The sequence below is a fragment of the Trachypithecus francoisi genome, unplaced genomic scaffold (assembly GCF_009764315.1).
Source record: "Trachypithecus francoisi isolate TF-2019V2 unplaced genomic scaffold, Tfra_2.0 Lachesis_group4, whole genome shotgun sequence".
Lineage (NCBI taxonomy): Eukaryota > Metazoa > Chordata > Mammalia > Primates > Cercopithecidae > Trachypithecus > Trachypithecus francoisi.
The window spans coordinates 94,752,286-94,766,260 of NW_022681469.1; the positions used below are offsets into that span (position 1 = coordinate 94,752,286).

At 37.0% G+C, this 13,975-nt stretch overlaps 1 protein-coding gene across 4 annotated transcripts in view; it reads right to left on the reverse strand.

Moving 5' to 3' along the window:
• FAM126A (family with sequence similarity 126 member A) overlaps positions 1-13,975 on the reverse strand; it is a 71,382-nt gene that overhangs the window by 18,864 nt on the left and 38,543 nt on the right. For all 4 annotated transcript variants that reach the window (XM_033194944.1, XM_033194943.1, XM_033194946.1 and 1 more), the window contains 3 exons: positions 4,836-4,952; positions 1,742-1,829; positions 767-926 (listed from right to left, as the gene is read on the reverse strand). In XM_033194944.1, the coding sequence (XP_033050835.1) occupies positions 767-926; positions 1,742-1,829; positions 4,836-4,952 (365 nt within the window). The remainder of the gene's footprint in view (positions 1-766; positions 927-1,741; positions 1,830-4,835; positions 4,953-13,975) is intronic.

Genomic DNA, 13,975 nt, shown 5'->3' on the forward strand with positions numbered 1-13,975 from the left:
GAAGTAGCTTTGTGCTTCTCACCATGGTTACCTTCTGAGGAAGGTGATAATTTCCTTCTTAGACTGGTTGTTGACACTACAATAACGTCTAGATAGGAGGGAAGTTATAAAAAGAATACGAAATTAAATAAAGGATAATAAATTAAAAGACAAGGGAAGGAAATGGGAAAGCATTGAAAAAGCCATAATGAATGAAATTGACTTCCAGTAAAATTTTAAAATAATAAAATGAAGCAGACAAGAAGGGATATATATACACACACACACATACACAGAATCTTGGAAGAAAATTAACTTCAAGAAAATACAAATAACTAGTGTTGCATCAATACTATGGCATTCTTTACCAGAAAGTCCAAGGTGTTTAAAGTCCCTATTAGTTGTTCTACTTCAATATGTAAATTCACTTGCTTAAGAGTTAATTGAGAAATCAGAAATATTAAGGAATATTTGCAAATACTTTCGAATACAAGCCCAAAATGTATAAGTAATTTTAAAATGCATTTTCCTTATTCGCCTACTGAAATAACAATTTAAAAATGAATACGATTTTTAAATAAATTTTCATTCATATGTGTAACATAAGGGGCTCCATTTTTCTTATTGCCTATTGCTCCTAGATAATAAATTAGGAGTTAAGGGCAACTCCACAGCTCTTTCTTCCAGACTACTATTTACTGAAGTTAGAAGTTATAGCACCGTAAGTACAGTGAAAAATGTAAAGAAATCAACAATGGTTTGACGTGAAGAGTTACGTATTTCTTACCATGTCTTTTCCACCTATGACCCCTTATTGACATGCTGGTTACTGCATTTCTTGATATTCTAGAGGAAGTTGGTGTGATTTCAACTTGAATGCACCTTGTACCTTCCTTATTAGATTTCATGGGACCATGAGGCAATGAAGCCTTTATTGCATTAGCAACCTAAGAAGAAAAAATATAGTTTAAGATCAACATGAGCAGATGTATTATCTTACCCTTAGATAAAACATGATGCTAAACAGGTTTATACAAAGATGCTCTTCCCAAGCATTTTAAAAGATGATACAGAAATCCTCTAAGATAAGAAGAGGAGGCTCAGAGGGAAATTCATGGTTTAAAAAATATATAAATGATAAAGTTAAAAATTTCAAAATATTCAGTTAGATTTCCAAATGCCTAATGTTAATTAATAAATGCAGCTAAAGTATGTTAAGGAGAACAATTCTTATAAGTTAAAAAGACTGTTTAGGTGTCTAGGAAGTCGGTCTAATAAAAATTTTTATTTTGGCCGGGTGCAGTGGCTCACACCTGTAATGCCAGCACTTTGGGAGGCCAAGGCGGGCTGATTACCTGAGGTCGGGAGTTTGAGATCAGCCTGACCAACATGAATAAATCCCATCTCAACTAAAAATACAAAAAATTAGCTGGGCATGGTGGCGTGTGCCTGTAATCCCAGCTACTTGGGAAGCTGAGGCAGGAGAATTGCTTGAACCTGGGAGGTGGAGGATGTGGTGAGCCGAGATCATGCCATTGCACTCCAGCCTGGGCAACAAGAGCAAAATTCTGTCTCAAAGAAAATTTTTTAAAAAAATGTATTTGTTACTTTTCTAAGTTATAAAACTTCCATGTATAACAAGAGCATGAATATACTGAGTATTAATGATATATTAATGAACTATGAATGGCTCTCTCAATTTATAGTTCTAAATTGAGAAATCTTAAATTATAAAATTTACATAAATAAGTCAGGCACCTACCAGCAATGGCTCTGGATATAATTCTAGCTGGGCTCTGTATATAATATCATCCAGTGCTTTTTGAGCGAGATCCCATTCTCCATTATAACTATAAAATTAGATGAATTAAACAAAGAAATTATAATTATTTATAACTGAACAAAATACAAAGAGAAATTATCTTTACTGAAGAAAATAAAAGATCATATTAGCACATTGCTTAACATTCTACTCCTCTTAAAAATGTATTTTTAAATCTTTGAATTCCTTCGAATTGCATCTAAATGCCTATTAATAGCAAAGAAAATTTTATAGATCTACATTTCTTCTCTAAAGAACATGACTATAGAACAGAAATAAAAAAAAGCTAAGGCAATTTCAAAGCATTTTATACTTTCAAAGCAAATCAGGGAATAATAAATTATATACCTTAGAATAATGTTCAGAACACTTTATGGCCAAATTACTCTGTAACTCCCACAGTTTTTAATGAGAACATACAACTAATGTGGCTTGCAGTATCCTGAGTAGTTATTTCTTTGCATTTTGATAGTCACTTAGAAGTGTATTTGCTACATGTTGCAAATAGCAGAGCAACATGAGGGAAAAAGTATGTGTGCATGTGTGTGAGTGTATGTGTGTGTGTGTGTGTGTGTGTATGCATAATTTTCAAAGATATGCCAAACCCTTCCTAAAAATCAGCTAAATTACAAAAATGAACAGAGATATAGTGGCTTGATCAACTGACAACAAAATAAAGAGGTATACATTACATCAAGAGTGCAAGCAAGGCCTAAAAACTAGCAAGAATATTATTCCCACCATAAAAACAAGATAAAGCCAGATAATCTATAAAATTATAAATTCTCATGAATCCATCAAAGAGCCGAGGTCACAAGGGCATCCATGTAGCCGGAACCCCAAGGAGGAGCAGGTGCCTCTAAGGAGAGATGGGCCACAATACAAGCAGGTAAGAAACATTTAGCTAATCTTCTTAACAAATTCCTAGAAGCCAAATTGCTAAAAGGTACCTCATGGGCTAGCAGGAGAGTATAGGATCTCCAAAAGCACATACAAGTGGCAGCTTGTATCCACCACAGGCTTCTCCATAAATCTCCTTTAGGTACTCACAAGAAAAACTAGAAACAGGGCAGGTCAGAGAAAACTGCCCTTGATGGTATAGGCCTCAAGGAAAACAGTAACCTCTCCGTGAGAAAAGTACAAAGACCCAGCCAGATGCTTTTATCACCTGGAACAAAAATGTTAAAGCCTTTGGGGAAAGAGCAGCAAACCCTTTCACCCCCCAGGATACAAGTGAAGACCAATTTGGCTCTGAGGGTAAGAAAAAAAAAAAAAAGCAAAAAAACCTCTTATTCTATGCTGAGATAAGTAGAGGTGTCATCACTGAAGAAGGGGCAGGACCGCTGAGAAACTCCCATCCCTGAGATGCAGGGACATGGGATCAGCCTAAAACTGGGGCTGGACCAAGACAACAGAGAACATTACCTCCCCCATTTCCACGCGCTCCCCTCCAAGCCACCACCCCCAACCACCATCAGGGTAGTGCACACCCAGAACCAAGCAACAGAACTCTATTGCTGGAGGCAAGGGTGAGAACATGGAGAGAAATCTATCTGCAGTGTAGGCATACAGGGAATGCTGAAAGCTGAGGAGGAAGCAGAATTATTAACAAAAACCCTCCAGCAATCCAGCTCTCCACCTAAGTACCAGGTAGCACTAGAGGAATTTGAAGTAGATGGTGCCCTGAGGGTAACCATAACAACAAAACCCAATCCTAGTTCACTTCTGCCTATAATAATTCCACTAGCAGCCTAGAAGAGGCATGCCCATTTCCTGTCATAAACAATATCTACCTCAGTCTCTACTGTCTTACTGCTGAACAAAATCATGAACAATCAAAAATTACAAGGCACACAAAAGGCAAAACAAACAAGACCAACTCTGTCAAGAGACAAAGCAAGCAGTAGAACTAAATTCATAGATGACCTAAATGTTGAAGTCATTTGGGAAATTAAAATAACTATGACTAATATACTAAAGGCTCTAGTGGAAAAGATGGACAACATGCATGAACACATGAAGATTTCAGCAAAGAGATGGGAACTACAAGAAAGAGTCTAATGAAATGGTTAGAAATAAAACACAGTAACAGAGATGAAGAATGCCTTCAGTGGTCTCCTTTCTAGACTTGACCTAGTCAAGGAAAAAAATCAGTAAACATAAAGATATATCCAACAGAAACTACTCAAACTGAAACACAAAGAAAAAAGATAAAATAAAGTAGATCAGAGCATCCAAGAACTGTGGGACAATATTAATGGTCTAACACAGGGGTCAGAAAATTTTTTCTTAATGGGCCAGACAACAAGTATTTTAGGCCTGTGGGCCATACAGTCTCAACTATTCAACTCTGCCATTGCAACACAAAAGCAGCCATAGACAATACATAAACAAACAAGCATGACTGTGTTGCAAAAACTTGACAAAAACAGGCATCAGGCCAGATTGGGCCCAGAGACGATAAATTCTGCCTTTAAGAAGTTTATAAATTCTGCCTTCAAAAAGTTTATATTGTACTAGAGAAAATTAAAAGTATAAAGTAAATATAATGCAAAGTAAATGAGACATGTATAATAAGAGAATTATAAAGTAAAGGATAGGGTTCAAAGAAAAATACTAGTACCCAAGTCATTAGGTAAGACTGAGACTGAGCATCAATACTAGAAACTAATAGAAAGCTAATAATAAACTATTTCTAATCAAAGAGGCTCTGAAATGTTTTTTAAGAGCTAAAGTTTCTGGCAATGGAAAAAGATATTTCTTGAGGAAAAAAAGGTATTTGGAAATTATAGCAAAAAAAATGAAGAAAGAGACTATGAATATATTTAAGTGTTACTAATTTTCATTCCGTCCTTGAATTTAAGAAAGATAAGTGTTTTATAAATAGTTTTATTTAAGATACTCATTCATATTCTTTCACAAAAAGTATGTAAATCACTTATCTATTGACATTATAATATAGTGACAATAGATTAACAGACTATAATTTTCTAAAGAAATTAAAGGTTTATTTTGCATATGATGAGATACTTACAAGGCAAAATAAATCCCTGTTAACATTTGCACCATGAATCCTGAAGAAACTGGTATCCTGCTACTTATACCTTTGTATTTTCTTACATGTTGTCTAGGATATCCACAAACACAGATTCTAGAAAAACCAAAATAAATGTATTTGTAAAATTGGTAAAAATTTAGGTAAGTTATTTTAACATTTATAAGCCAACAATGTACTAGGTACACTTTCATAACAAATCTAATATTTATGAAACAAAGAATCTTTCCAAACAGAACATTTGTCTGTAATATATTCCTGAGTAAGTTATACCAGGAAAAAACATATAAAGTTGAGGTATGTAGATACATAGAGTAAGTGAACCAGATTCACTCACTGGTTAGTTCACTAATTTTGGTCAATCAATTATCAATGATTTTTGGGTACCGCTAAACCTATTACATGAAACTTGGCACTGTCCAGGCTCAGTGGCTCACGCCTGTAATCTCAACACTTTGGGAGGCCAAAGCAGGTGGATCACCTAGGCCAGGAGTTTGAGACCAGCCTGGCCAATATGGTAAAACCCCATCTCTAGTAAAAATACAAAATATTAGCCGGGCGTGGTGGCATGTGCCTGTAGTCCCAGCTACTAGGGAGGCTGAGGCAGCACAATCACTTGAACCTGGGAGGTGGAGGTTGCAATGAGCCAAGATCGAGCCACTGCACTCTAACATGGGTGATCTCAAAAAAAAAAAAAGAAAGAAAGAAAAAAGAAACTTGGCACTGTCATTAATAGATGTGTGGTATGATCCACAATTCCTGATAAAGTTCTTGACACAAACTGCAGGATCCAAAAAAAAACTATAAATTAGACTCAAGTCTCATACAGTATACCATAATAAACTTCAGATAGATTATAACTGTTAATGTTTAAAAACCACAACGGACATAAAACATAGGCAAATAGATACATACTCTTTGCATGCTACCTAAACATGACACCAAAGGTAGAACCCTAAAGAAAGATCAATAGATTTTACCATTTTTTTCAAGAAACTACCATAAATAAAATGACATGTAAATAAATATTTATTTCATGGCACATGTATACCTATGTAACAAACCTGCACGTTCAGCACATGTATCCCAGAACTTAAAGTAAAAAAAATTAAAAAATAAAAAAAGACATGGAAACTAAAAATAAAAAACAAAGAAATATTTATTTATTATTATTAGCTTTTTAGAGTCAAGGTCTTGCTGTGTGCCTAGGCTGGAGTGTAGTGGCATGATCACGGCTCACTGCAGCCTTGAACTCCTGGGTTCCAGCAATCCTCCCATCTCAGCCTCCCAAGCACAGGTGCATGTCACCACACCTAGCTGCTTAAAAAAATATTTTTTTTTGAGATGGGGTCTTGCTATGTTGTCAGGCTGGTCTTCAACTCCTGATCTCAAATGATCCTCCCATGTCAGCCTCCCAGTTGCTGAGATTACAGGTATCACACTCAGCTCCAGAAATATGTATTATAGTGAGGAATATTTAAGGAGTACCAAAGTTAAGGAGCATTTATTATAAGGAACGCAGATGTAATAGTGGTGATCTGAGATCATACCAACAAGGGAAATACCATAGGGAATGGCAGAATCCCAAGACAGAAGGAACTCGAACACACTGGAAACATGCAAGCAATCTACCTCTTAGACCACCTACCAGCTTGGACTTTTATATGAGAGAGAAATAAATATCTACTTTATTTAAGTTATCATTGTTTATCTGTGTTAATACAACCAAAGTAATATTTAACCCGGTTAAATACTTCCCAAAGGGGTATGTAGAAGTCTCAGGCTGGCACACCCTTTGCTGGATGTTTTTAATACTGAAACTAGGAGAAGCTCTTTCTACTGAGGTCACTAAAAGTAGACAATGTAAGGGCCTGGCACAGTGGCTCACGCCTGTAATCTTAGCACTTTTGGGAGGCCAAGGTGGATGGATCACAAGGTCAGGTGTTCAAGACCAGCCTGGCCAACATGTCGAAACCCCATTTCTACTAAAAATACAAAAATTGGCCCAGCATGGTGGCATACACCTGTAATCCCAGCTACTCAGGAGGCTGAGGCAGGAGAATCGCTTGAACCTGGAGGTGGAGGTTGCATGAGCCACCGTCTGGCCATCCTGAGGCCAATTCCATGACTGCTCTTCCTAGGTTCAAAAATCTGTTTTTTTGTTTTGTTTTGTTTTGTTTTGTTTTGTTTGGAGATGGAGTCTCACTCTGTTGTCCAGGCTGGAGGGCAGTGGCACAATGACCTCAGCTCACTGCCACCTCCACATCCCAGGTTCAAGCACTTCTCCTGCCTCAGCCTCCATGTAGAAGGGATTACAGGCGCCCACCACTACATCTGGCTAATTTTTGTATTTTTAGTAGAGGTGGGGTTTTGCCATGTTGGTCAGGCTGGTCTCAAACTCCTGACCTCAAGTGATCCACCCTCCTTGGCCTCCCAAAGTTCTAGGATTACAGGGGTGAGTCACTGCATCCAGCCCCTTTGGTATAATTTAGTTTGATGTAGATATCAGTTGGCTGCCACAGGAAGAGTCCTAAAATTTACAAGGTATCTATGGGACATGTTGACAGAGATAGTTCCTGGATTGAATATACAGGTTTAGGAATCAGGAAGGAAATAGTATAGGGTTCAGAACATAGATAAATTATTGTTGTTATTATACAACTTTAAAAAAATATTTGCATGGCTCTAGGATGGTCACTCATCTTTTAAATTCACTTTATGTGAGAATTACAGAGACAGTTCTCTCAAATATCAACACACGTGAAAGATATACAAAGGAAATAAAATTCCAGGTTCTCTCATTTTCTATACTAGCTACTTGTGAAGAAATAAGTGGTCATTTATTAGAGGCTGAAATTAAACATTTATTCAGAAATGCAAATGGTTAATGTTTTATAACTAAGAAAACTAAAACTGGTGATTTTATTTACCAATGAAAGATTTTTTAAAAGTAAAAACCCAATTATTTCCTTTAATCCTAACTCTACTTATCAAATTATAAATCTGAGCTGAAGAGCTCATCTATCATTCATTCATTCAACAGTTATTGAGGCTCTCTCATATGCCAAGCACTTCTAAGCTCTTGTGATACAGCAGTGAACAAAACAAAGTTCCTGACCTCATGAAGTTTCTAGCAGTTGACAGGCTGTATCAAAAGAACAAACAAGGTAATTATAGTGTTATGAGTGCTATAAGGAAATAAACTAGGGTGGGAAAGTGCTACATTGGGAATGATGGTCACGGAAAGCCTCTCCAACAAGGTACCATTTGAGCTGAGACCCAAAATAGTCTAGTCCTATCCCTCTGCATCATTAACTGGTAATGGCATCTCTTTTCTCTACTCCTTTATTTTGGTACTTAAGAATTCTCTGAATTAAGTTTTTTTCTGATCCCTATCTTCAAGGATATTGTTTGCCCATATACCCTTCAGTGAACTTAAATGCCAAACAAAACAAAGCAATAAAGCTATATGCCACATGAATTCCTGGCTCCTCTGTTCATCAGGGCTATGTCCTGAAGTTCTCTGATTTCCCTTCACAAATCCAAACATAAGGATATGTCCTTACAAAAGAGCAGCTGAGTGCCATAACAGCCATGTCTGTATTAAGTTTAAGTCTGCCAAATTCACAAGGCATGTGAAAATAAAATCCCTTCTGGAAGGTGTATTTGGTCAATATCTTTCTTGGAGAAGTTCTTAGCATCAATTCCTAAGTGAGAAAAACTCTTGCTGTGATTCTCATTCTCTGGTGAGAGACATGTGTTTCATTCTTAGAATTAAAAAAAACTTTTGAGATTGTTAATATAGCCTCAGTTACAAACCATACAATGATTAGGAAGACCCATTCCAGTGAGTTTATTTATTCATGATAGACCAGAACCGAAAGTAGAAAAGAAAGGTTACTATTATCAGATAATATAAATATATTCAGATAATATATTTATATATAAATAAATAATATTATATATAACATAATATTATTATCAGATGGATCTTCAGATCATCAGGCTAGTGAGTAGAAACTTGGCTGAAAAGGGGAAACAGGCCGGGTGTGGTGGTTCATGCTTGTAAACACTTTGGGAGTCTGAGGCCTGCATATTGCCTGAGCTCAGGAGTTTGAGACCCGCCTGGGCAACATGGCGAAACCTCGTCTCTACTAAAAATACAAACAATTAGCTGGGCATGGTGGCATTTGCCTGTAGTCCCAGCTACTCAGGACGCTGAGGCACAAGAATTGCTTGAGCCTGGGAGGTGGAGGTTACAGTGAGCAGAGATTGTGCTACTGCACTCCAGCCTGGGTAATAGAGCAAGATCTCATCTCAAAAAAAAAAAAAAGAGGGGCAGAGAGAAGTGGAGAGGAAAAGTCCAAGAGAATAGAAAAAGGGGAAAGGAGAAGAGAGAAAGTGGAAGAATTGCCTGAATAGTAATGAGCACTTTTCTGTCCTGCTTGTTCTGCTCTTTGAAATTAAGAGCTTAATAAAGTCTGCATCTCCTGTCATGTTTCTCAAGTGAAGATCACACACAAAAACCACGCTCACATGGTTAGAGGAAAGATTATTTTAGTTGGGTTGTGAAGGATGGGCAAGATTTAGATACTTGGTAAAAACTAGTTTCCAAGCCGGGCGCGGTGGCTCAAGCCTGTAATCCCAGCACTTTGGGAGGCTGAGACGGGCGGATCACGAGGTCAGGAGATCGAGACCATCCTGGCTAACACGGTGAAACCCCGTCTCTACTAAAAATACAAAAAAAAAAAAAACTAGCCGGGCGAGGCGGCGGGCGCCTGTAGTCCCAGCTACTCGGGAGGCTGAGGCAGGAGAATGGCGTAAACCCGGGAGGCGGAGCTTGCAGTGAGCTGAGATCCGGCCACTGCACTCCAGTCCGGGCAACAGAGCGAGACTCCGCCTCAAAAAAAAAAAAAAAAAAAACTAGTTTCCAAATAAAATAACAAGCAATTGAAAAATTTGCCACAGGTGCTTTCAACTAGAAATGACCTAATATCAGACATGCTCTAGAATTGTTGATACAGTCATAGCAAACAGGTGAGAAAAAAAAAAAAGCAATGCCTTATATGCATCCATAGTGAATGTGTGTGCTCACTGATGGAGTACAATAATATGCCAGCTGTCATTTACTAGATGATAACAAAGTGGCTGATGCTGCATTAAGTGCTTTATATTTATATAAATTTTATTAGGAGCAAAATGGCTTACTCGTAACAAAGGTGCCCTTAATTGACAGAAAACAATCTATTCAAGTGGTCAGAAAAATTGACCTAGAAGTGAGGAGAGAGGCAGGGATTCATTACAGGTATACAGAAACAAATACACTGATCAGGAACTCACAGCTATCCATATCCAGGGGTTTGTCAGTTAGATGACTCACTAGCTAAACAAAATCAGAGCTGCCCCTTAGACAATGGGAGAGAATTCAGCTTAGTAGCTGAACATAGTTTCATTCTTTTTTTTTTTTTTTTTTTTTTTTGAGGCGGAGTCTCGCTCTGTCGCCCGGACTGGAGTGCAGTGGCCGGATCTCCTCACTGCAAGCTCCGCCTCCCGGGTTCCCGCCATTCTCCCGCCTCAGCCTCCGAGTAGCTGGGACTACAGGCGTCCGCCACCTCGCCCGGCTAGTTTTTGTATTTTTAGTAGAGACGGGGTTTCACTGTGTTAGCCAGGATGGTCTCGATCTCCTGGCCTCGTGATCCGCCCGTCTCGGCCTCCCAAAGTGCTGGGATTACAGGCTTGAGCCACCGCGCCCGGCCCATAGTTTCATTCTTAATATTTATATTCCACATCAAAAAAGAAGACAAGCCATTTGTTAAACAGCCTTGTATTAAATATCTAACAGGAAGAAATCATTTCCTCAAACTTAGAGGCCTCTGGTATATACTATCAAAACTTATATGTAGCATTGGTAAGTATATTTCTTTTCATAGTGCCATATATGTTTAGTACCAGCAGAGAACAAAAGCTTCCTGACTATAGCTTATTCAGTTTAGCTCTTGCTTGCTGTCAGATCTCTTCTTCAAGTTGTTCACATACAATACGTAGGAGGAAAAGAGGCTATCAAGCTGGCCATCAATCAATCTGAATCAGGAAGGCAAAGCTTACAGTAACTGAACAGATTTTTGCTCAGTAGAATGAATTTATGTTAGCATAGGTGGAGGGTGGGAAGTGTTCAAGATTGTTTTAATTATTTTCATAACTAATTACAATCAGAAGATAAAAAAAGAATGAAACACATTTGTCACTGAATCTAGTTCATATATCCCATGAATTTTTTCTGGTTGTATTTATGTATCCTTCCTCCTAGATGACCCAGTCAATCATTTTGGTATAATCATCAACCAAATTCAGCAGCAATCTAAAACAACTATCACATGGCAAACAGGATTAGATAGCCCATATAACAGTGGGATCACTTTCATCTTCAGGAAGACCTGCATTAGTGCTAAGATCATTAAGAAGCTCTTATACTTTAACTGGTATAACCGTTTTCTAACTTACTTACACCACAGTTCTGTAACCAATTTCTTTCCATAGATATGAACTAGGCTTAACCTGATTAACAAAAGTGTTTTCTAATTCTTTCCTACTCATCTTAAAAATGTACAAAACCTCCTAATTAGAATATCTGATAAACGATTAAGAAAGTCAGTAGGTATGAGAAATAAATAACTGGATTTTATCATTAAGAATACAGTTAATAGGGAATCTAAAATGAAAATTTAAAAACATAAATAACTAAAAATGACAGGAATGATAAATTTGATAGAGTTCCTCAAATGTAATGCATTGTAGTTAACAGTTAGCATTATTTAGACAGCTTAAGTCTTTTAAATTACTTAGATCTTTCCCCCTACCCTTGTTTGTTTTTTACATCTGGTAGACATTTATATGAAATTAATCTCTCTTGTGGCACAGATTGATCTATTTCTACCAAAACTTCCTTGGCCAAAATCCTACAGCGAGTTTTAAAATAATCTGTTTCTCTTTGTTTTTAAAGCCAGTTTTTACTTGCATTCTCTGTTGAAGAATTATTCAGTTCCCTGGTCAGGTAAAACTGGTATATTAGCAATTTTCTACTCATAATGTAAACGTAATTATATTAGAATGTGCTACATTAGAGTTAGGACAAAAATCAGTGACACATGTTCTTTTCTAACTTTTCCGTCAGTAGTTTCAGGGAAACGTCAAGAGTGGTTGGGCATTGTATCAGAACATCTATGGAGCTTCAAAAAATACATTTATACATAATACATAAAAATATAAATATATACATATATAGGCATTCCTGGATCCTAGCATCTAATACACTGCTTCAGAGTAGGATCTGGACTTTGCAGTATGTTCTAAGTTCTAGAGGTGAAAATTGCTGCATTGTTACTCCTTAAACCACTATTTCTGAATGTTGGTCCTTATACCCATTTTAGTCGATAACAGAGTTTTCACTAGGCCATAGTGAAATGAAAAGCCAGGAAAGCTAAACTTATCCCAATTTAATTTATAAATTATTTTCCTTCCCTTCCACACCCCCCCCCACCTTTTTGATATTAAAATAGTCTCCCTTTTGTTAAATAATGTTGATGGTAGATATTTATAATATAACGACTTGGCAAAATAAAAAGTTGGCAACACTTATGTAAATAACCCAGCTGTACCACCTTTTTCGAGATTTTACAGATCTGTGAAATTCAAAAGCCTGGACATTTCTGCCTTTAAACAATTTAAAGCAAAAAACATCTTAGAACGACTTGGTAAGTGGGAGAGATGAACCATTGGTATCATCTTTTAAGGTTAGGAAATGTAATTATGCTCTAATTTGGAAAACATCTGAAAGACTTCACTTCTCTATCTTCTCTACTAAGCCCTTTGTCTTGTGAATTCTCTTCCTCTGCTGATTCTGCATAGCTTTCTATCCTATACAGTATCAAGTTCTGATTTTTCATTTATTTTGTTTTCATTTCATTTCTAAGCATTGCTCAATGATCCCTCCCTCTGTGATATGGTTTGGCTGTGTCCCCACTCAAATCTCATCTTGAATTGTAGCTCCCATAATCTCCACATGTCATGGGAGGGACCCAGTGAGGGGGTAACTGAATCATGGGGACAGGTTTTCCCATGGTGTTCTCGTGATAGTGAATAAGTCTCATGAGATCTGATGGCTTTATAAAGGGGAGTTCTCCTGCATATGCTCTCTTGCCTGCTGCCATGTAAGACATGCCTTTGTTCCTCCTTTACATTCCACCATGATTGTGAGGCTCCCCAGCATGTAGAACTTTTCCCTCATAAATTACCCAGTCTCGGGTATTTCTTCATAGCAGTATGAACATGGACTAATACATTCAGGATAAGTTGCATTTTCTTTTTTTCTTTTTTTTTTTTTTTTGAGAATAAAAATACATGATATTAATATTTTGTGTAAAAATCTGTACATATTTGTTTTAGGTATTTGTACTCTTTTACAGGATTTGGCTTATTAAAGTAACAGATTATCCTTGTGATTCTGATTTAAAATGTATAATTGATTAAATGTTTCCTAGTTGTAAGCCAACATTTTAGTTCATGCCACTCTGAGCCCTGGTTTATCTCTTCCTCCAAGAAGTGACTGTTAGTGTAACTCAGTTATCAGTAAGCAAGTGAATGTTTAATTTCTGGGTGCTGTTTCCTTTTGTGCACAAGCTGTCTCATTTTCCCTGGATGTACTGTGCTCTTTCACACCTGTGTGTGGTTCTTCGACCTACACATTTCTTCCAGATACCCACCACCAGTCCTATCTCCTCTCTAGCAGGATTTTCTTTCTCTCCTTCCTTCCTAAGTTGCATTTGCTAAATAAATTCCTCAAATAGAAATTATTCCACAAGTTCCTTAGTTCTATAATATCTCTTATTTACTTGAATTATCGAGGGCAATAATCTGTCATTTTTGTTTCTGCTTTTTTTTCTTTTTTCTTTTTTATTATACTTTAAGTTCTAGGGTGCATGTGCACAATGTGCAGGTTTGTTACATATGTATACATGTGCCATGCTGGTGTTCTGCAACTATTAACTCAAAAAGGAACACTGACATTGCCATAAATTTAGAAAATCACAAAAAAATCACAAAAGAGAAAATTAAAATAAACC